The 23,379-nt window shown below is 37.1% G+C and overlaps 1 protein-coding gene and 1 non-coding gene across 2 annotated transcripts; both read left to right on the top strand.

Annotated features, from left to right (window-relative positions):
• Positions 1–1,092, top strand: LOC121429039 (serine/threonine-protein phosphatase 6 regulatory ankyrin repeat subunit C-like). The gene has a single exon (XM_041625936.1). It carries the CDS (start codon positions 1–3, stop codon positions 1,090–1,092), a length of 1,092 nt encoding a protein of 363 aa, XP_041481870.1.
• A 2,161-nt stretch (positions 1,093–3,253) lies between these two features.
• On the top strand, positions 3,254–3,325 carry TRNAS-UGA. The gene has a single exon. It is a non-coding gene; the product is annotated as a tRNA-Ser (tRNA).
• The last annotated feature ends 20,054 nt before the right edge of the window (positions 3,326–23,379 follow it).

Raw genomic sequence — 23,379 nt, 5'->3', positions numbered from 1 at the left:
ATGTTCCTGTCAAGAAATGTTTCGCTTAACAGTCCCGTCCTGCAGATGCTGCTCTGTTCAGGTCTGGACCTTAATCTCAAAGACACCTTTGGTCGGACCGCCATGCACTGCTTGATGAGTAGGATACATTCTAGTGTCTCGCACTCGACTCCTTGTGCGAGTCGACCCCGCGATTTCAACATGACGGTTAATTGCGTGGAGACGTTGGTGAGAGGTGGCGCGGATATCAACTGCTTGGATGGGTCTAGACAGTCGCCGCTGCACCTGGTGGCCTTCTACAACATCCCATCCTATGTGTCAATATTGGTTCGGTTTGGCGCGGAAACGGATGCAAAGGACATCAACGGGAATTCCCCGCTTCACGTCTGTGCCATGTTCTGTCATGCGGAGACCCTGGCGGCGCTTCTCGATCATGGCGGGAACCCGATGCTAGGAAATTCCAGAGGGGAAACACCCTTGCATATCGCATCCAGGAACTATGCTCATTCGGGTCTCGGTTGCATTAAGGTCCTTCTTCCAGTCGTGGAAGACGTCAACCAACCTGATAACGACATGAATACCGCGCTTCACCTAGCCGTCAGTATCTGTACGCAGACTGACATAATCGCTCGTCTCTTAGCTCGAGGGGCTGATCCGGATCGGAGAAACGCACAAGGCCAATCGGCGTTGTTCATGTACCTCAACAGCAAGGTTGTCGAACAGCAACATCATTCTCTCCTTAGACCCTCTCGCTTCCCTAGCATCAGACTTCCAGAACTGGGAAAGAAAATTCGTCATTCGGCTTTGTTCTGTTTACTCATGGATCATACAACTTACGTCAGGATAACAGACAATGATGACAGACTTCCAAGAATGTTGACCCTACCTGAAGCGTTTGATTTGAGTTGTTGGTTACATCGTGTCGCGAGGACGACACCGTCACTTATGTTCTTGTGTCGCCAAGCTGTGAGAAAGGCTCTCAGGCCATATCGCCTCAGCGAGGACGTCTGCAATGCTCTAGAACTTCCCAGTCAACTCAGAGAGTATATCATCATACCAATATACAAGAAAGACTGTTTTGCCCCTTGGGCTCACAGTTCTCAAGACTCTTAATGATTCATTTTAACCCATCATCGTTGACATGTTGATATTTAATTTATACGTGCTCAGCCTCAGACAAGGAAACCTCATCTGTTGCGCTGTTGATCTGTGAGCAATAAAACATTCATTTTACCGAAGTCTCCTGGGTTTTGTTTTCGATACAACAGTTTTGGATTTATTTGCGAAATCACTAAATGGACTTGGATTATCGACTAACAACAGGGCCCGATAATGAATAAAATATCACTGGCAAACAAAATTTGTCTGTGAATAATGCCATTGTGGAATATCTCGTTCAAACTAATGATTCACTAGCTATCTTTATTCTTAACAGAATTTTGCCTAAGAAGGAACACATTTCTCTCGTCGAAAGAGATTCAGGGCACAATATTACACCGGCTACAGTAGCGTACCTACGATTTCCAAGGGGGGGGGGATTTGTCCGCCAAAAAAAATGACAGCCCCCAAAATTAATAGATAAATAAATAAATAAATAAATAAATAATTAAAGGTCTTTAACCACAAGTAAAAGACATTTCTCAACAGAAAAAAATGAGCCACTTAATTGTGGCTCGTCAGGGATCAGTTTTGACTCGTCAGCAGAGGCGTCGAACCTGGGGGCAGGGGGTGGGGGCGATCGCCCCACTAATGAAAATATTAGTGGGGCAAACATAGCGTTTTGCGCGCCCAATAATTCCGGATATGCAAAAAAAATTGTACAGCAAGCGAGATTGAGACTCACAACTCGTTCTTTATTTAAAATCGCCGGTGCTTTTCAGATTGGAATTTAAACATTTTTAGCTCGCGCTTCGCGCTCGCATCATTTCTGTAGCAAAAACCCATATTTTCGTGATTGAATAGGTGAATATAAATGTCCCATTTTTAGCTCTAAGCCTCAAAAACACTCCTGCTTCGATTTGCAATAATCTTTGGTTGGATATATATCTTGTTCTTTATCAAGAACGTCCATTAATCTGTAATTTTTCCAGATCGAAATATCAAAATTTTTTGCTCGCGCTTCGCGCTCGCATCTATTCTTCTTTTAGATGATTTTAGTCATTGGTACCAATAATGCTTAGAATATCAAGTTTTCAGGTCAGAATAAATAAAAGAAAAATCAGCTTGACACTCTCGGCACTTGTATCATCTGTGTAGTGATATATGAATCCTTCTCATGAGTTACTACAAACAGTCCTAAACAGGCACGCTTTCCCTATCAGTATACTTTAAGAAAAATCAGCTCGCGCTTCGCTCTCGCATTAATTTGTTGGTAAGATACGTGTCTGTGTCTCATGAGTCGCATATATGTATATATATGTATACATATATATATATATATATATATATATATATTGTAAAGAAATGGATGAAGAGAACAATGGTAGGCGTAGCTTAAATCAAGGTTCCCCAGAGCTATCTACCCTTTGGAAACATTGGTGATGCCGAAAAAATGTCTCTGCCGGGAATCGAACCCGGGCCCCCAGCTTTGAACGCCGCTGCCTTAACCACTAGAACATAGAGACGGGTTAATGGCTAGGGCGAACCCAATCCGATCGACCGTCAGATAGACAGATTTTCGACACTATACCAATTATAAATTCCTTTGTCGGGTGAAGGTGGGTTTAGAACAATGACAAGCCGCCATGCCTCAGCTGGATCAAAGCTATTGCTTCGATACAGTACATGTATGGGAGAAGAAATACAAATGTGTAAAGTTATACATGTACAACAGCTTTTGGTAACTCTTTTTTATTTAAATATTGTAAAGAAATGGATGAAGTGGTTAAGGCACCGGCGTTCAAAGCTGGGGGCCCGGGTTCGATTCCCGGCAGAGACATTTTTTCGGCATCACCAATTTTTCCAAAGGGTAGATAGCTCTGGGGAACCTTGATTTAAGCTACGCCTACCATTGTTCTCTTCATCCATTTCTTTACAATATTTCAATAAAAAAGAGTTACCAAAAGCTGTTGTACATGTATAACTTTACACATTTGTATTTCTTCTCCCATACATGTACTGTATCGAAGCAATAGCTTTGATCCAGCTGAGGCATGGCGGCTTGTCATTGTTCTAAACCCACCTTCACCCGACAAAGGAATTTATAATTGGTATAGTGTCGAAAATCTGTCTATCTGACGGTCAATCGGATTGGGTTCGCCCTAGCCATTAACCCGTCTCTGTGGTCTAGTGGTTAAGGCACCGGCGTTGAAAGCTGGGGGCCCGGGTTCGATTCCCGGCAGAGACATTTTTTCGGCATCACCAATTTTTCCAAAGGGTAGATAGCTCTGGGGAATCTTGATTTAAGCTACGCCTACCATTGTTCTCTTCATCCATTTCTTTACAATATTTAAATAAAAAAGAGTTACCAAAAGCTGTTGTACATGTATAACTTTACACACACACACACACACACATATCATATATATATATATACATGTATGTGTATGGGGGTGTTTTGTACGATAGAGCGCCTTTGTAACGTTGATTAATGATCTTGCCCCCCCCCCATCTGAAAAATGGATCGACACCCCTGCTCGTCAGGGAGGGGGGGGGTTGGCAGGGGTACGTCCCTTGCATGTGTTGTTACTCGTCAGGCCCCACCCCCCTTAGGTACGCTAATGACAGGCTACCAATGAGAATGGAACAATTACTCATCTCAGCAATTTTCATTCAAATCGTCCCATCAATACTATGAATGTCCTGCGAAACGAAGACTTTCTACGTCTGATGATGTGGACAAAACTTGCATCCGAAACCCTTCCGAAATATCTCGCATGAGTGGACGCCCATCCTTTCTAAAACTACAAAACAATCACGTTTTCTACTTAAAAACAGTTATAAACTGGTCGTTAGGCGACTGCACGATCATTGTCCGAGTTGTTTGCATAGGCACTTTAATTCATATCTAAAGAACTTGCATTCTTATTTTGGTCAGATTATTCATCTTCTTGTCGTCTTCGATCAAACGTTTCCTGGTAATCTTTCGATAGTCATCATTTTTGCTGCCGAGCCTCGATCTTAAAATGCCAAGTTTCTGCATCATAATAGGCCTGATGGTTTCTTTTACTTCTGCCTCTCAATTGTCAGGTATATAATTTATTGACCTTTGTATATTTTTGGTCTTTTCAACGTCCAATAATGTGCAACATTTTATGAAGCGCGTAATACAATATTTCTGAGTTCTGACCCTGGTGTAATAGAACAGCTACTCTGATCAGGCGCTCAAGCATTCAAGGAATTCCTTCCTACTGGTTACCTGGGTGCAGAGTGGCAAATGTAGATAAAACATCTTGCTAAAGGACAAAAAAATGCAGAATATAAAAATAAATAATCTCGTGCTAGACTCGCATTATTTAATTAGCGAAGTATGTGTCCCACTCCTGAATTCCAAGATAGTTTTTTAAATATCCCCGTTTCAGGTCAGTAAGTCTAGATCTATTATTTTAACGCTTAGTATTCGCATTGATTTATGGTTATATCACCCTGTTCATGATAACAAAAGATGTTTAAACTGTCAAGTTTTTAGGTCTAAATCGGCCAAAAAGTTCAACTCGCACTTTGCGTTCACATCAAAGTAACAACGATGTCCTCTTCATAATGAGCCTGACCATGCTAACAGTGCTAACATGTTCAACTCTTTTTCTTTTTTCATATCAAAACAATATACTTGTTGAATATGAAAAATAACTGCGAATATCATCATGATCTAAAGACTTTAAAAGATATGGATGGCTATTCAGAGCCACTGACACAATGGCCCTGTTCTTCACGCAGTGCAAAAACTGCGGTGTTAATTTAACACCAGTCTGGAATCTATATATGACGACACCAGAGAAGTGTTAAAACAACACCGGTTTGGTTTTGGACTAATTCCAGGTAGGCGTTAATACAACACCAATTAGTGTTGAAACATCGATTTCATATCAACCCAGTGTTGTTTCAACACTTCCCTGGTGTGGTCATATATAGATGCCGGACTGGTGTTAAATTAACACCGCAGTTTTTGCAGTGCGCTCGCTTTAATTTGTCTATTGAGATACATAGCTTGTATACTTTTTAAAAACGTGCTTGAAATGGTCTAGTTTTCGGAATGGAATTAAAAAGAATAGCTCGTGCTTCATGCTAGCATTATTCATTTTTTCCGCGATGACATAAAGTGAATAGAATGTACACTGCAAAAACTCCGGTGTTGATTTAACACCAACCTGGATATATATATATGTCCACACCAAATAACTACTGAAACAACACCAGTTTAGAATCAAACGGGTGTTGTTTAACTCTTTTCTGGTGTGGACATAATAGATTCCGGGCTGGTGTTAAATCAACACCGGAGTTTTTGCAGTGTAACGGTTTTTAGGTATAATCTAAAAAAATGAATTACCACAATTGGTTTATTTGATACGTTTCTTACTCTTCATTAAAAAGGTGCTAAGCAATCATTTTTTCTTATAGATGGGAATATAAAATATTTTCAGCTCGCGCTTCGCGCTCACGTATATCCATCCAGTTAAAAAGAAAGTGCTTAGAATGTCACATTCTTAGATCTAAATTGCCCCAAAAAGTCACATTGCGTTTCGCGCTCATGCACCTGATCGGAGTTACAAACAATGCTTAGAATGTCAAATTTTTAGGTGAGCATATACAAATTTTAAGCTATCGCTTTGTGCTTGCATATTAAAGCATTAAAGCTGTATCCGAAAGGAGTAAAGGTTCAATTTTTATAATCCAGACCCCCCCCAAATAAATTCCAGGCGAATGGTTACGGGACTACTACTGCTACTACTACACCACCACCACCACCACTACTACTACTACTACTACCGCTACTACTACTATATTACTATACTAACACCACCGCTACTATTACTACCACGTACCACCATCACCACTACTACTACTTCTACTACTACTACTACTATTATTATTACTATACTACTACGTCGTCGTCGTCGAAGTAGTAGTTTATATATTCCACATCCACCAGGTCTGCATATTAATCAATTCAGCTCATCTTCGCGCTTTCTGTGAATTTTAGTAAGATACGCATAATGTTCATGGTAACAAACAGTGCTTGGAATGTAGAGGTTTCAGGTCGGAAAATCAACGCGCTCGCATTAATTGATTGTTGAGACATGTATTCTATTCAAGAGTCACTACAAACGGGTACCTTTGCAGGTCAGTATATCAAAAAATTAAGTTAATATAGATATAACAACAAACGTGTTTATGTTTACGCAATTACTCCACCATGAAAAGTTTCACAAACGTATGCAGCTTGATTACCATAGCATTTATAATAAAATGGATATTTTGGAGGTGGAGTTTTCTGGTAACTTATTAAGTTAATAACTAAACACATGATAGCTTTGGATATAGCTGTGTATTAAACTGTTACTTGATTTTAGAAAGACGTTATCATAAAATGCCTTTCATGACACCACACTATATGATCACCTTTCAAATTTTTAGCAATTCATTTTTAATGATATTTTTGCCCGTTTTGTCACATTAGTAAATTATTAGGCATAAAGATGTTTTAAGAAGCTATCAAAATATGGTGAAATATTCCTCCAAACTTAATCCAATCAAAACCGTGTCTACAGTTTATTAGAAAGTAAATGCATACTCTAAATAATTGTAACAGTTCGTGCTTTGTTTGGCTCAATTTTTTTTATCCATGATAACGCAACTTCCTCTTCCACAATAGATAATTGGAACGTTACAGATATCAAGCCTATTCGTCACGATCTAATTTTTGTGATGTCGGTCAATTTGCCAATTGATACACTTATTGTAGTTTTATTACCATGCTTGTCAACATGGAAGAGTGCGAAAGCGGTAGACTCGGCGAGAGCAGAGCCACCGAGCGGTGCGGGGGGGGGGGGGGAGGGGGCTTGCCTCATTTCCACAGCTAGAGACATTGCAGATATTGAATTCAATTTGATTCATTTCAAAGCGCTTTAAATATTCTTAATTTAATGTGTCATTATATCCCTGAAGATAATCTAAACCCCACTGATTAAGGACGTGTACATTCTCTGGCAAACATTTCAATGAAATTAATTAGTGGTTATTTCAGGGGCGGATGCAGCTTCCACCAATATGATGGGGGGGGGGTATGTTTAAACACATTTTCCTGATCCGTCGCTCAGAGCTGATTTTTGTTGCTTTCCTATATCAGGTACTTCTTAGCCTTATACTTATTTACAAGATAATTACTCTCATAAGCCATAATAAGATAATGCGAGCGCGAAGCAAGAGTCATTTTTAAATGTTATATATTTTTCCTGAAAATTAAACACTCTAAGCAATAATTGTGATTATGAAGAAGATGAGTATCTAACTAAATAATTACTTAGAGCGCGAAGCGCGAGTTCAAATTTTTAACATACCGGCCTATTCGAAAAGGGATCCCTTAAGGACTGTTTGCAGTTACCCATGAAGACGATACATATTTAAACAATGTAAGCGCTAATTTCAGCAATCATGAACAGGATTAGGTATTCTTGTAAAGCTTGAGCAGAATTTTTTAATATTTCAGTCTGAAAAGGGACAATTTACGGATAAGAAATTCATGAAAAGGACATTTTTTTTTTTCCAATTTCTTTTTCACCCACAGTAGGGTGTTTTATTCAATATATAATCAGTTTACATGTAGATCTGCTTGCACAATCAATATGGCTTCAGTTTACATTTGTTTTCAGTCAATGTACAAAAATAATCAGAAAGTGAGTGTTTAACAGTATAAAAAGCTGATAATACAGTCTTATTACAAAATGAATCATTTACGGTACCAAAAGCAAAAACATAGCTTTAATTTATGTAGAGAACGAAAGAAAAAGATGCAAAATTGTATCTCGCAAACCGTTGAAAATCTTTTCGACATTAGTTGACAATCTTTTCGACATTAGTCGAAAAGATTAATAAAATTTGACCAACACTTTTCAAAAGATGCTTGCTGCATATTTTCACATGAAATAGCTTTTTCGTACAAAAAATAATTCTTTAACTCGTTGAGGATTTTCTGTGGCATAAGACGAATTCCAGCTAATTTGATTTTATATATCATCCATTTTATCCAAATAATCAGTGTATTTAAGGCTCTATTATATTTAATGGGAGTAATTCCAAAAAGAACATTTTCCATGGTTAATTTTAATACTAATTTGCATCTTTCAAACAGTCTCCTTTCAAAGTATGCCCATACTTTTTTAACTAAGTGGCATTCAAAGAACAGATGTTCAATAGTTTCAACTTGGGAGGTACAGAAAGTACAAGTACTACTTGCTTTAGCTTGGATTTCGCACAAATACAAATTCGTTGGAATAATACAGTTAATTAAGCAATATTGAAACCACCTGATTGAAACATCTGTCATTACTTGAAACGGTATAGAATTAAAACAACGCCATTTCTCCAGTGAGAATTGTTTTCCGATTCTCTCTTCCCATTTTTTTTTCTTTGAAAGTTATTAGATACCTTTTTTTTCACCAATGGAACATAAATATTTTTACAACCTTTATTTTGCTTCATCAATACAGTAATGACATTTGGTCTCAATGGAGTGGTTAACTTCACAAAATCGTTATCAGGTTGCGAAAAACTCTCTAACTTTTCACTGATCTCTTGTTTTATAATGAAATATGTAAGGTAATCAATGGAAACATTGTACACTTCAATAATTCTTTGTCTACTTAAAACCCGACCATCTGTTCCTATTAAGTCGTTGACAAATCTTAAACCCTTTTGACTCCAGTGCCTAAAGTTAACTAGATTTCTGTTAATAACTATGTCTTCATTATGACATAGGAGTTCAGAAAAGAATTCTCTTCTACTGGAACATCTATTTGCTTTCCGAAAAATACACCATGAGGACAGTACATCTTTCCAAAAAGGGTTTGTTATTGTATTAACAAACTTTTCTAAATAGCCATGACTATAAAGTAAAAAATTGGAGTCTGAAAAAGGGATGGCATGCAAAAAAGAATTGAAACATATATTATCCATGAATCCATTATGCATTCTTCGTATCCAGGTTAATTTCAACGACATAAAGAAACATTCAATATTTACCATTTTCACACCACCTTCCATATAGGAATTACAAATCTGAATTCTTTTGATACGATCAGGTTTTTTATTCCACAAAAAACTGAACAGAACCCTTTCCAGCTCTTTTATAAACACAGGTGATGGATTTGGTAAAGACAAAATTAAATAATTAAATTGTGACAGAAAAAGAGTTTTAACAAGAGTTACTTTACCTAGTGGGGTTATGTTTCTATTTGACCAGACTTGAATTAGGCGCTTCACCCTGTTTAGGGCAGGTATGTAATTAAGAGATACAATGTTATCTAAATTTAAAGAAAAGTTTATACCTAAACAAGTGAAACAGCCATCATCGACCCACGAGAGTTTCATTTTTGTTTTAATTCTGTATGGGCTATATTTTTTCGATCCAATCCAAACAATTTTAGTTTTACCTTCATTAATTTTCAATCCTGAAAGTGAATAAAAAATCGCAATAACAGAAAGGGCACTGTTCAGAGATTCAACCGAACCATCTAAAAAGAGGGTTGTATCATCTGCATACTGAGTAATTTTCCGAATATTTCCTTTAATATCAATTCCTTTAATACAATCATTTTGACGAAGCATAACTGCTAAAATTTCAGCACATAACAGAAATAAATAAGAGGAAAGGGGATCACCCTGCCTACAGCCTCTATTTATAAAGAAACGTTCTGACAAATGACCATTTATGTATACTGAAGACATATTTTCATTATAAAACGTTTGAATCCACTGATGAATGGAAGGCCCCCAAATTAAATGTTTCTAAGACTTTGTATAAAAAATTATGTGAAACTGAATCAAAAGCTTTCTCGAAATCGAGTAATAACAACATCCCAGGAGTATTCAATTCTTCAGTTTCATGGAGAGTATCATAAATAATACGAATATTTTCTCCAATATATCTATTCTTCATGAACCCTTTTTGATCTTCATGGATAATTTCATGCAATATATTTTTAATTCTATTGGCTATAGCAGAAGATGCAATTTTATATGACGTGTTCAAAAGAGTTATAGGTCTCCAGTTTTGTAAATATTGTCTAGGTTTCTCTCCTTTGGGTATTAAAGAAATAATTCCCAATCTTTGTGAATTTGAGAGCTTCTTTGTCTTATAAGAATAGTTAATTGCTCTGACATAAAAATGTCCCAATTCTTTCCAAAAACACTTGAAGAATTCTACTGTAAATCCGTCCGAACCAGGGGCCTTCCCATTCTTCATTTTTTTAAGACTTTCAGTCACTTCTTCATAGGTTAAAGGACCACCTAGTCTTTTCATGTTATGGTCTTTTAATTTGTTTATCTCCAAATTCTTTAACCTGTCATAAAAACTTTCTGTGTCTAAAGTATGATCTTTGTTACAATATAATTTTGAATAAAATTTTTTACATTCATCTGTTATTTCTTTTGGGTTGTCAACAACTGATCCATTGCTCAAAGTTATAGACGACATAGTTTTCTCAACATTTCTTTTCTTCTCCAAATTTAAAAAGAATTTGGAAGGTTTTTCTCCATATGCAATGGCGTTTATACGTGCTCTTATCATTTGACCTTTCAATTTCACATTTCTTATTTCTTGAAGTAGAATACGTTTTTCTAATACTTGTCTTTCTAGATCACTGTTGGGATTAAAGCTCAGTTCACTTTCTAATCTTTGTATATTCTTTTCTAACAAATCCTCTTCTTCAATCATGTCTTTTTTCTTCTTCACAGAATAAGATATTGTTGAACCTCTTATTTCCATTAGTAAGACTTCAAAAAACAACTGGTCATTTATAGTCAGCTGCAGGTCTTGACTTGGTATATCTTGAATTTTCTCTTTTATGTATGGAGATACAGCATATTGTTTTTTAAGATCAATAATTTTTTCAACTACTAAGTTTGCATACGCTTGATCTTCTAAGAGGGAGTTGTTAAATTTCCAGTATCCCTTACCTCTTGCAAAATCAGAGCATCTAAGACTTAAAGTGACCATTGAGTGATCTGTTCGATAACCAGGCAATATATCTGTTTCTTTTAAAATAGACAAAAGCTCTTTTGAACACAAAAAGAAATCTAAACGGGATTGTTTTACTGGAGATGTTCTCCTCCATGTAAAACGTTTAACATATGGATTTTGTTGTCTCCATGGATCAATTAATTCAAATTTATTTTTTAATTCTTCAACCACTCCCTTAGCTCTGGGGTTGTTTATGTTTACATAATTATAGTTATCCATATTTTGATCCTGTGTTAAGTTCCAGTCACCACATATAATGATATGTGGATTATCAAAATCAGTTACAATTTTCCCTATCTTTTCATAAAAATCAGGATTATCTTCGTTTGGTCCGTACAATGATATCAATGTGAATTTCAGTGAAACCATTACCAAATCCAAAATTACCCAGTTTCCTTCAGGATCTATTTTTGTTTGATTTACTGTAAAATCAAGTTTAGGATTGAATAGAATGGCAGTTCCTCTTGATTGTGTATTTCCAAAACTGAAAAATCCTTTTCCATTCCATTCTTGTTTGATTATGTCAGATAATCCTGCATCAAAATGAGTATCTTGTAAACAATAGATTGAGCCATTTTTACGGCATAAGTAATCAAACACATCCTTCCTTTTATTCTTATCACCTAGTCCTCTACAATTTACCGTTATTATTTTGACATCAGCCATAATAAAACAACATTCTTGTTTCCTTATACAAAACACTCGATAGCTTAACATAAAATGTTTTCTGCAAGACATTTCTTCCTAAAGTTGTAACACATCTACTGTGGGTTTTTTCTTTATACGAACATAGAACAAAGACATCTACAAATTCATGTACGTAGACAATATATCGAACATACATGTGAAATCCTTCCATAAAACTTGACATTGTGACAAGGTATCCAACCCACTTAAAGTCACAACTTTTCATAATACTTTACAGCTGAAATAATAAGTAACTTTCTTAACTTCTCAATTCATAAGACTTTTCCAATTTCATACTGGCCTTCACATTGCAATATGCAGCAAGGAGAAGAAAATGGTATGCATGTGTAGATAGACATGTCTAGAGTAGTTTACGTTTTGTCACTGCACAAGACATGTCATTAGTAATTTCAAATAATGTAAATTACATTAAAAACAGGTGAGGCCTGAAAAAGAATTTGCAAATATAGTATAGTCTCTAATGTCAGACCTGAAATATATTGAATACTTTTCACTGCATGCGTATACCTGTAGGTACTCCTTACCCATGCACCCATGGTTACTCCAATGCATAAGCAAAATAAATGAATAAATTAAAGCTAAAAATAAATTTTTAAACCATTGTTTTTCTTAACTGAAAACATGAAGTTATTTACTTCATACATATTACTTTAATCCTTTCACTAGTTTTAACAACTTGCTTCATACATGACATTGTTACTTTGGTCCTTTGACTAGCTTTAACAATTTTCTTACTTCATGCATGTTACTTTGGTCCTTTGACTAGTTTTAACACTTTTCTTTTCATCTACATGCAGGCACACTGAGATGTACATGAACAGCAATAAGCAAATTTCAGTTTATTTGCATAAGTTTGTATAAAATCCCAGTTTGCTTTATTTTTGACCAAAGAAAGTTGTAATAAACCAGAATACACCATGCATGAGTCACATTTACCCGACCCACCATTAACTGCCCCAGCCAGAGCTTTATACTCTCCGGCCGAAAAGCCAACAGTGAATCAGAAAAAAACATGACCGATTTTTGATGTAATATCAAATGAAAGCAAAATATTATTGATATGGTTTAGAAATAATAAGTTCTTTCACTTTAAAGTGAATAATAGCTGACTTTGAAATTCAACTCAAAAGATATCAATAAATCTTGGTATAGTCTATAAAAAAGTGTCACGAAAATACTATCTATCCAGATGTAGTATGTCAGCTTATCGGTAGGCACAGGCTTGCCATAATTTAGATAACATGTTTAACCCATGGTGCTTCTTTTTGGCCTTTGTTACGCGTTTCAAGAGAAAGATCAGTTCCTACTAGTCGAATTCTGGTAGATTTTCCTTGTTCTTTCCTAAGCCTATAAGCACTAATCTCCAACTTGTAACGCTTCTCTTTCAATTTGGGAGGAAGATCTGTGCGAAGAGTGAAAAGCATCTTGGTTCCAGGGGGAAGCTTTCGCTGCTGTTCGTAGTATGCTTGGAGTATGGAGTCACGGTCGAACATCGTTACGAATCTTGCGATGATCGGATCCGGTGTTGACGGTGTCGCATCAGATCGAGCCTTCTCAGCTTGAATTCTTCGGGGTATGCGGTGGGCGTTCACTATCGGGATATCCTCCGCTTGCTGGGGCGAAAATCCAAGCTTGGAAATGGCGCTGCGTAATTCGGTGACTGCTTTCCTCTGGGACTTGTTGGTGCTTGTGGTGGGGATTCCGTAAAACAATAGATTCTGTTTACGGTCATGTATTTCCAATGCTGTAATGGCATCAGTCAGTCTCTTGGCAACATCCTTTCCCTCTTTCTCAACATTTGGTATTTTCACTTGCTCTATTTCAGTCACTCTATCTGCTGTATCTTGTACTGAGATTTGTAAATCGGCTAGGGTTGAGTTAATGGTCTTAATCTGCTGTTGAATACTCAAAATGCCGCTACTCAATGTATCTAACTTACTTAGTACTTGCTGAGCGAAACCATCAAGATCTGTACGTAGACTCTTAAGCGCCTCCTCAGTTGTGTTCGTCGACGTTGAAGACATAGTGGTTGAATCTTCAGAACCAGAATCCGACACAACCGCACGATTTCTGAGCAAATATTGTTTACCATGTGAAGGTTGAGAAGAAGCCATTGCTATTATTCATCTTTACAAAATATTATCAGCTGAAATAAATACGATTCGGGTGGATTTTGTCCCGGGTTTGAGGGCCGAAATCAAAACAAGTCCATGCTGCTCTATGGTCGCGAAAAAAAAAAAAAGGACATTTAATTTAATCATCTAAAGATGATAGGCCTGAAATCTGGACATTTTAAGCACCTTTGTCGTTATAGATGCACGGATCTATCTCTATGCGGTGAAATAATGTGTGCACTGACTTTATTCTCTGAATGCTTCTTTGGAGACTGATTACCCTAAACACGTTTAAAGGTCAAGTCCACCCAAAAAAAAATTATTTTGATAACATTTTCAGTTTTATGCTTGTTTGATTTTCCTCTTTTTATTCAAATGGGACTCATTTCTGGAATAGAAAAAGGGGAGAAATATCATTCAGTGGAGCTCTGAATACCTTTATCTATTACTTGTAAGTCTTCTCTTAATCAGTTATTCGCTTTTTTATGTATTTTTAAATTTGTTTTTAAATCAAAGGTAGATCCTGTCCTGGTGGGTGGGATGGTATAGGAACTAGATGCTACAAACGTCTACCGCCTCAGCAACTTAGAAATCCTGAAGCTATTTCTATATGTGAATCAAATGGAGGCAGCCTATTCGTTCCAAATAACGATGACGAGATTTCAGCAGTAGCCTCTTCTCAACTCGTAACAGAATATTATTATGGTAGCCTAGCACTTTATATCAGGGTTGGTTGTGAATACGATAAAGAAGAAGATATCTTCATTTGTGTAGACGGCACCAAGGTTGATCTCGGCAGTCGTAAGTATACAAATACTAAATAAATGTATATATACACATGCATATACACATTATATACATACATACCAGTGTTGTAGTCAAGGCTCAAACCTCCAAGGCCAGGGCTTCAATACCCAAGGCCAAGGCTTCAATACCAAAGGCCAAGGCCAAGGCCAAGGCCTGGAAACCTCAAGGCCTAGACATTGCGAACTGAATACGATATGCAGAACAATGAGCTAACAATGCTTAGGCGGCAGAAGTCACACATGGCAAAATGTATGTAAGCGAGCGAACAGACCGAGCCAAAATTTTGACCCTTGTACATGTAAAACAAAAATAATGTCATGATAGATAATATTAAAATAATAATGTACCTTTGTACATTTAATACATTATTTTTTCTAGGCGATTTACATTGCAATAATTATTATTACCACGATCATCTGATGCTGGCATTCTCAACATTTGTTTTTCTCCACTCCCTGGGACAGGGCTGGCAGAACCTATTTTTTTTTTTTTTGGGGGGGGGTCAAAGCCAAAAAGTCACTTATACATCAAAATTGGCATTTTGGTGCAAACAGATATTTTCAAAATGAGATTATTAACTGTGTGTTTTGGTAAATCAAGTTGAGCAAAGCCTTTTTAAGTGATTCCTAATTGATAAGATAGATATTTTGATTTAGGTTTTACTTCTCCACGAGAAAGCGTAGCCAGCAAGCGCTTTGAAAAAAATCGAGCCTGAAGTTGAAAGTCTCGATTTTTTGTCAATTATGGGGCTAATGACTGTTAAGAGGGCATCCATGTGTAATGTTGCCAGCGTGAACCACAGCTCAAACTTCTGACCATTTCGTGTTATAAGACCTTAAAAATCAAATATTCCAAGTTGTTTTTGTAATCATGCAAAAGATGTGTATAACTATAAAATTAACGCGAGCGCAAAGCGTGAGCTAAAATTTTTTAATATACTGCTCACAAAAGGAAGCTTTTAAGGACTGTATTTAGTGACTTATAAATAGGATACATAACTAAGCGATCAAATAATGTGAGCGCGAAGCGCGAGCGAGCAGAAAACATTGTGATGTTCCAACCTGAAAACTGGACATTCCAAACATTTCTGTAACTATGAACAGGATTAGTACCATACTAAATAATGATTAATGCGAGCGCGATCCAAAATTTTGTTATTTTTGGACCGAAAATGTAAACCTCTCAAAAAAAGTTTGGAAATCTGTGTTTGGCCATTAATTTCTACCTGCTCCTAATTTTAAACAATGCATATTTTATATCATTCGAAAGATAATTTAATCTTCTTTAAAATGATACCATGCTTGTTATGATCATATCATCAAGAAAAGAGCAGGATACAAATGTGTTGGATGAGGTCTGAATTGAAAAGCTGCAAAACGAGCAAAAAGGGTTTGGAAATCTTGCGTTTGACCATTCCGTTATCCCAACTACAAATATTGCACAATGCATATTTGATATTGTGAGAAGAAATACTACACGATATACCAGATATTGCCATATTCTCAACTTTTAATTTCCGTTCGGGAATTGTTACCCAAATATTTCACATACTTGTGTATCACAGTAATATCAAACATTAATTAATACACCAATACTTCACAAACATGTGTATCGCAGTAATATCAATAAATGTCAATGCCTGCAGAGGAAGGAGAGAGTAAGGCTAAGAATTAACCACATAGTGGGAACCGGGTCACGAGTCACGTGACCAGCTGGGAGGATGGTGGCTCCACCCAGTGTCCCAGTTGCCTGGGACGGGGATCCCCCTACGAAATATCCAATAATCTTGGCCTTTCCCCGCCATTGGCTCACAGAGCTCTTGGTCATTCCATCCCCTGCATGCTTCGAGAAATGATAATGAAATTGCCAAGTACTAAAAAACACCCAAGATGCATGTCGTTTACAGGTTACAACGTCCTGTTAATAACAACCCCAACCATCCAGCCAAATATTTCACAACCCCAACCAGCCATCCATTTCTTTACAAAACCATATATCAGCCTATGAAGAACATAAATGAATCTTACTAAGCAACAAGACATGCAAACTCATTAAGCTACTCCATGGACAACTGAAAGTCCAAACTTCCTCTAGAGTAGCACGAGGTAATAGCTTTGTACCAACCATCTGTTGGCCTAAAGTCTTGTTGATAACAACCCCAACCATCCAGCCAAATATTTAACAACCCCAACCAGCCAACCAAAATATGTGTATACAACCAAGGAGTTACTCCTTGGTACAACCCCAACCAGCCATCCATTTCTTTACAAAACCATAAAATCAGCCTATGAAGATACATAAATGAATCTTACTAAGCAACAAGACATGCAAACTCATTTAGCCACCCCATTGACAACTGAAAGTCCAAAACTTCCTCTCGAGTATAACCATGAGGTAATAGCTTTGTACCAACCATCTGTTGGCCAATAGTCTTGTTAATAACAACCCCAGCCATCCAGCCAAATACTTAACAACTCCAACCAGCCATCCAAAATAATATGTGTACAACCCCAACCAGCCATCCAATTCTTTACCAAACAATAAATCAACCTATGAAGATACATAAATGAATCTTACTAAGCAACAAGACATGCAAACTAATTTAGCCACCCCATGGACAACTGAAAGTCCAAATTTCCCTTAGAGTATAACCACGAGGTAATTAATAGCTTTGTACCAACCATCTGTTGGCCTAAAGTCTTGTTGATAACAACCCCAACCAGCCAACCAAAATATGTGTATACAACCAAGGAGTTACTCCTGGTACAACCCCAACCAGCCATCCATTTCTTTACAAAACCATAAAATCAGCCTATGAAGATACATAAATGAATCTTACTAAGCAACAAGACATGCAAACTCATTAGCCACCCCATTGACAACTGAAAGTCCAAACTTCCTCTAGAGTATAACCATGAGGTTATAGCTTTGTACCAACCATCTGTTGGCCAATAGTCCAGGTTTTCTACCAATTACATGTGTTATGTATCATAGTAATCATATTTTACCATTCCTAGCACAGTGAATGCTAATTATTTCATTAATGCTACCCATTCGTGCCCGTCTCGCATGTTATACTGATAAGATATATATATATATTATTTATTTATTTTTTTTTCTCTTTCTTTTTTCAACCCTTGGCTAAAAAGAAAATGCACTGATTAGATATATCGACGGAATCCGTAAATGCACCTTAAGGAACATCAATATACATGAGGAATGAGGGGTGGGAGGTGGGAAAATGTCTTTCCCGGACGGAAATTAAAAAGTGAATGACTCGATTTCATCCGCGCTGATCGCGCATTCAGAGCATTAGCGCATTTCGGATGTGTAAAATAACCGCGCACGCTTTAATGTAATACAATCCTTCCAGGTGCGCGTTTTGACCGACTTCCCCCAACAGAAGTACACGTGAACTTGACCTCCTTCTGAAGGGCAGTGAACTGGTTCATAGTCAATATTTGTTTACATACTAAAACTTGTATTCTCTCCCAATAGAATTTATTCGATAATCGAATAAACATATTGTGAGAAGAAATACTACACGATATACCAGATATTGCCATATTCTCAACTTTTAATTTCCGTTCGGGAATTGTTACCCAAATATTTCACATACTTGTGTATCACAGTAATATCAAACATTAATTAATACACCAATACTTCACAAACATGTGTATCGCAGTAATATCAATAAATGTCAATGCCTGCAGAGGAAGGAGAGAGTAAGGCTAAGAATTAACCACATAGTGGGAACCGGGTCACGAGTCACGTGACCAGCTGGGAGGATGGTGGCTCCACCCAGTGTCCCAGTTGCCTGGGACGGGGATCCCCCTACGAAATATCCAATAATCTTGGCCTTTCCCCGCCATTGGCTCACAGAGCTCTTGGTCATTCCATCCCCTGCATGCTTCGAGAAATGATAATGAAATTGCCAAGTACTAAAAAACACCCCAAAAACAAATGCCCCCAAACAACACCCATAATTTTTTTTTTTTTTTTTTTTTTTTTTTGCCAATTCTTTGATTTGTTCATTTGCACCAAAGTAGTTACCATTAAGCACTGACCAGAGCAACTTTCGTACCAAGAAAAGAACCATTGGATAGGCACTGTTTCTGTATATCTTGCCATTTTGCAGAAAGAGGTTCTTTGTTCATTAATTAACTCCCAAGTTTATTTTCACTATTACCCATGTCCAATCAGGTGCGAGTGTCCATGCACCCACGCCAATATGACAGATGTGATTGCATTGTAAGGTATAACCAAACTAAATTCAAAACTATCAGCTTGTCTTAATGCCAGTTGCTAACCTTTGAGCACTTCGTGCTATTGATCTATTGAATTTATTTGTCGGTGTTACTCATTAGTTCATTAAATCTTAACGTTTCTCTTGTATTTCTCTTCGGTATGACCGAAGGTACCGTTTTGGTTAAAAAGATAACGAACCAATATAAGCATGAGAAAAACCATTATAATAGTATGAGTGCCATATCATGGGTTGTGTAATTAAACAACACTTCCCTGCACGTCCAGTGTCTTCCCTTCGCTATTCCCAGATCAATTAAAGGAATCGCACTCGCCAATCCTGGGACTCTTAGAGCTCTCTTATTCATTCAAGTCTTGTCCAGTGAGGGCAAATTAACCTGCCCTATTGAAATCACTAATCAGGATGTCACTTCCTTCGTCTGACCGTTGGATGCCACCTCTGTTGTAAGACCGGTATTCATGATAGTGTAAGATGTGGTTGATAAATGACGCATTGTGCATGCACCGAATCCTTCTCTTGGCATATATACTCGTTCACAGATTTCCTGACATTGTCCCTAGCTGCCTGTGAGGTGATAGTTCTTTCTTGTGCATAATAGTAAGACGTGGCAAGATGCTTGAGAAACATATGTCGCACCAAGGCCGTAGAGCTCTGGTTGAATTCAGTGCGTTATCTCCAGCTTGTCTACTTTCTTTGGCACTATATAGCTGCCCAATCATTGAATCCATTTGATCCCACGTGAATGATTATTAAGGTTGGTATGGGGCTGTATCTCAGTCCCCCTTGGAGGTCACTCGGGCAGTTGGGAAGCGTAGTACCCCCACGGCTCCACCAACTAGTACACCTCGTAGCCTTTAATCAGCCCCCAAGGTTGTGGTTCCCCGTGGTGACGGCCCTCTCCCGAGCCCTCATTGTAAGCTGTCGCCAAACAGCCAGATTCTTCGAGCCCTGCAAGGAGAAACCAGAAATCTTTCCGAGTATATATTCTTTATGGTAGCCTATGCCGTACATGCATGTCAGTATGAGAAAATTTATTGGTATCCAGATGTATGGATATGATAATATTATACCACCAGCCATCCGGAAATTAAAAAGTGAATGACTCGATTTCATCCGCGCTGATCGCGCATTCAGAGCATTAGCGCATTTCGGATGTGTAAAATTACCGCGCACGCTTTAATGTAATACAATCCTTCCAGGTGCGCGTTTTGACCGACTTCCCCCAACAGAAGTACACGTGAACTTGACCTCCTTCTGAAGGGCAGTGAACTGGTTCATAGTCAATATTTGTTTACATACTAAAACTTGTATTCTCTCCCAATAGAATTTATTCGATAATCGAATAAACATATTATTCAAAAGATCATTTAATTCTCTTTAAGATGATACCATACTTGTTATGATCATGCCATCATGAAAAGAGCAGGATTCAAAAGTGTTGGATGAGGTCTAGAATCGAAAGCTGCAAAAAGCAACAGAAATAGTCATGAAGGGTCAATACAGAACATGGTTCTTTTGTCTGTGTCAGAGATGAAAATTCATTCAAACCAAGCCCCTGCTTCTGTAGTGATGGTTCTGTGAGATAACATGGTTTGTGTCGTTGTGTGAAATACCTTTGCATGTTTGTTTGCTATGATTTGCTTGTGCAGAGGTGTGTTTGAGTCCATGTTAATGTTGGTGTTAAGGTGCATGAAAGCAATTAAAAGAAACTATTGAAAAACTCACTCATCACCACGGGAAAAAGAACAGTGACTTTCAATATTGCGTTATTTTGCAACTTTTGAATTTTGACCTTGCCCCACATTTCAAGGCACTGCACCTCCATGTGAACGATAATCATATAGGGTATCATTTTAAAGAAAATTAAATGATCTTTTCATTGATATTAATTACACATTAATATTTACTAAAACCGATGAGGAATTATCGGTCAAAGTAAAAACAAACCGCTGAGAAACGCACTCATCACCACGGAAAAAAGAACAGCGACTTTCAATATTGTGCCATTTTGCAGCTTTTTTGAATTTTGACCTTGCCCCTCATTTCAAGGCACTGCACCTCCATGTGAACCATAATCATATCATGTAGGGTATCATCTTAAAGAAAAATAAATGAGCTATTCATTGATATTAATTACACATTTATATTTACTAAAACCGAAGAGGAATTATCGATCAAAGTCAGATTTCCAAACTTTTTTTAGGAGTTTATTGTTTTTCTAAAAAAAAAGTGTGCGTGAAGCACCAGCTGAAATTTTTAATATACTGACCAGAAAAAGCTGTTAAGGACTGCATTTAGTGATTTAAAAATAGAAAAGGGGCCTACATACATGTAACTCACTAATCAAATAATGCGAAAGCAAAGTGCAAGCTAAAAAATTTGTGATATCCCAACCTGAAAGCTGGACATTCTAAGCATTTTTTTTTTGTAAACGGGAACAGAATTAGTACTTTACTTAATAATAAATGCAAGCGCAATCCAAAATTTGGTTATTTTTTTAAACTAAAATTTATTATGTTTTACTCTAAAAAAGAGTATTTCTTTTTGAAAAAGGGTGTATTTCAATTAAAAAAAAAGGCATTTAAGATTTTGGAAGAGTGCATTTTTTCATACAGGGACTTTTTTGTTGGGGGGGAGGGGTGGGGCAAGAGAGCAAAAAGCACAAATTGAAACTTTCAAATGCTGACCTGAAAATGAGTCATGTTTAGGTCCCTTGTCAGTTTTCGTTTTTTTTTTGTCTCACCTGCATAGCAGAGTGAGACTATAGGCGCCGCTTTTCCGACGGCGGCGGCGGCGGCGTCAACATCAAAGCTTAACCTGAGGTTAAGTTTTTGAAATGACATCATAACTTAGAAAGTATATGGGCCTAGTTCATGAAACTTGGCCATAAGTTTAATCAAGTATTACTAAAGATCCTATTAGAGTTTCATGTCATATGACCAAGATCAAAGGTCATTTAGGGTCAATGAACTTAGACCATGTTGGGGGAATCAACATCATAATCTTAACCTGAGGGTAAGTTTTTGAAATGTCATCATAACTTTCATTAAACTTGGACATAAGGTTAATCAAGTATCACCAAACATCCTGCATAAGTTTCACGTCACATGACCAAGGTCAAATGTCATTTAGGGTCAATAAACTTTGGCCGATTGGGGGTATCTGTTGAATTACCATCATAACTTTGCAAGTTTATTGATCTGACTTTTGAAACTTGGACATACGAGTAATCAGGTATCACTGAATATCCTGTGCAAGTTTCAGGTCACATGATCAAGGTCAAAGGTCATGTGAGAACAATGAACTTTGGCCGCATTGGGGGTATTTGTTGAATTACCATCCTATCTCTGTAAGTGTATTGGGTCTAATTCATAAAACGTGGTGAACATCTTGTGTGAGTTATAGTAGTTTTCAAAGTCAGCACTGCTGCTATGTTGAATTGCGTGATGCAGGTGAGACGGCCAGAGGCATTCCACTTGTTTTTGCTTACAGTCACTTTTAAATTTGAATTCTCATTTCTTGTATCTTCTACACTTATTCTACCTCAAAACTAGAATATTTAAAGTTATATTCAAAAGAATATAAAATGGACGTACCCAATACCCTTAGTTGGTGGGAGTGTAAATCTTAATTCTTTCTTGAAACAGTAAAATAAAGTTCTCTATCAAGCCATATTGACACAAAAACAATTACATTGTTTATTTCCTTTAAACTGTAGTGAATAAAATTCACTATCGAACCATTGTAATTATAAAGAAGTAAATGTTTTTTTTAACTTTGTTTTGTCAATCTGAGTCACTAGACCCAAAACAAAATATATACAACTTAGAAACGATGTAGGCCTACTGCCTATCTATTTCGTAGTATATTCTATCCAACCAGCCAACTGTGTCACGCCCATCTTTCTTATGCCCATAAATGTTTATCAGATGATTCCTATCTCTTCCCATTCCTCTTCTGTTTCTTGTTTTAAAAATATCAGAACCCCCCCCAAAAAAAGAGAGAGAGAGAGACAGAGAAGAAGTTCCACCACCAAGAATAAACTTCGAAAACGGGGAAAACAGTTAAGGAAAATGAGTAAATGTGATATTATTTTTTGAACATATTGGCACAATCTTTCACAAAATTTTGCTTGCTCACTCGCTTCATCGCTTTCAACATTTTTTTTGGCCGAAATTTTGCTCTATATGCCATGCTTGGCCCCTTAAATTTTTGGATCATCATGCCATTCACATAGCCCACTTGGATATGACAAAATTGAAGATTGTGTTCAAGTTTACCAAATCTTTCAAGAAGATAATTTAGACTTAAACATTCTTGTTAGCCAA

This window comes from Lytechinus variegatus, chromosome 15, assembly GCF_018143015.1.
Source record: "Lytechinus variegatus isolate NC3 chromosome 15, Lvar_3.0, whole genome shotgun sequence".
NCBI classification, from domain to species: domain Eukaryota; kingdom Metazoa; phylum Echinodermata; class Echinoidea; order Temnopleuroida; family Toxopneustidae; genus Lytechinus; species Lytechinus variegatus.
The sequence above is the reverse complement of the archived record's forward strand: the minus strand, read 5'-3'. Positions and strand labels throughout refer to the sequence as shown.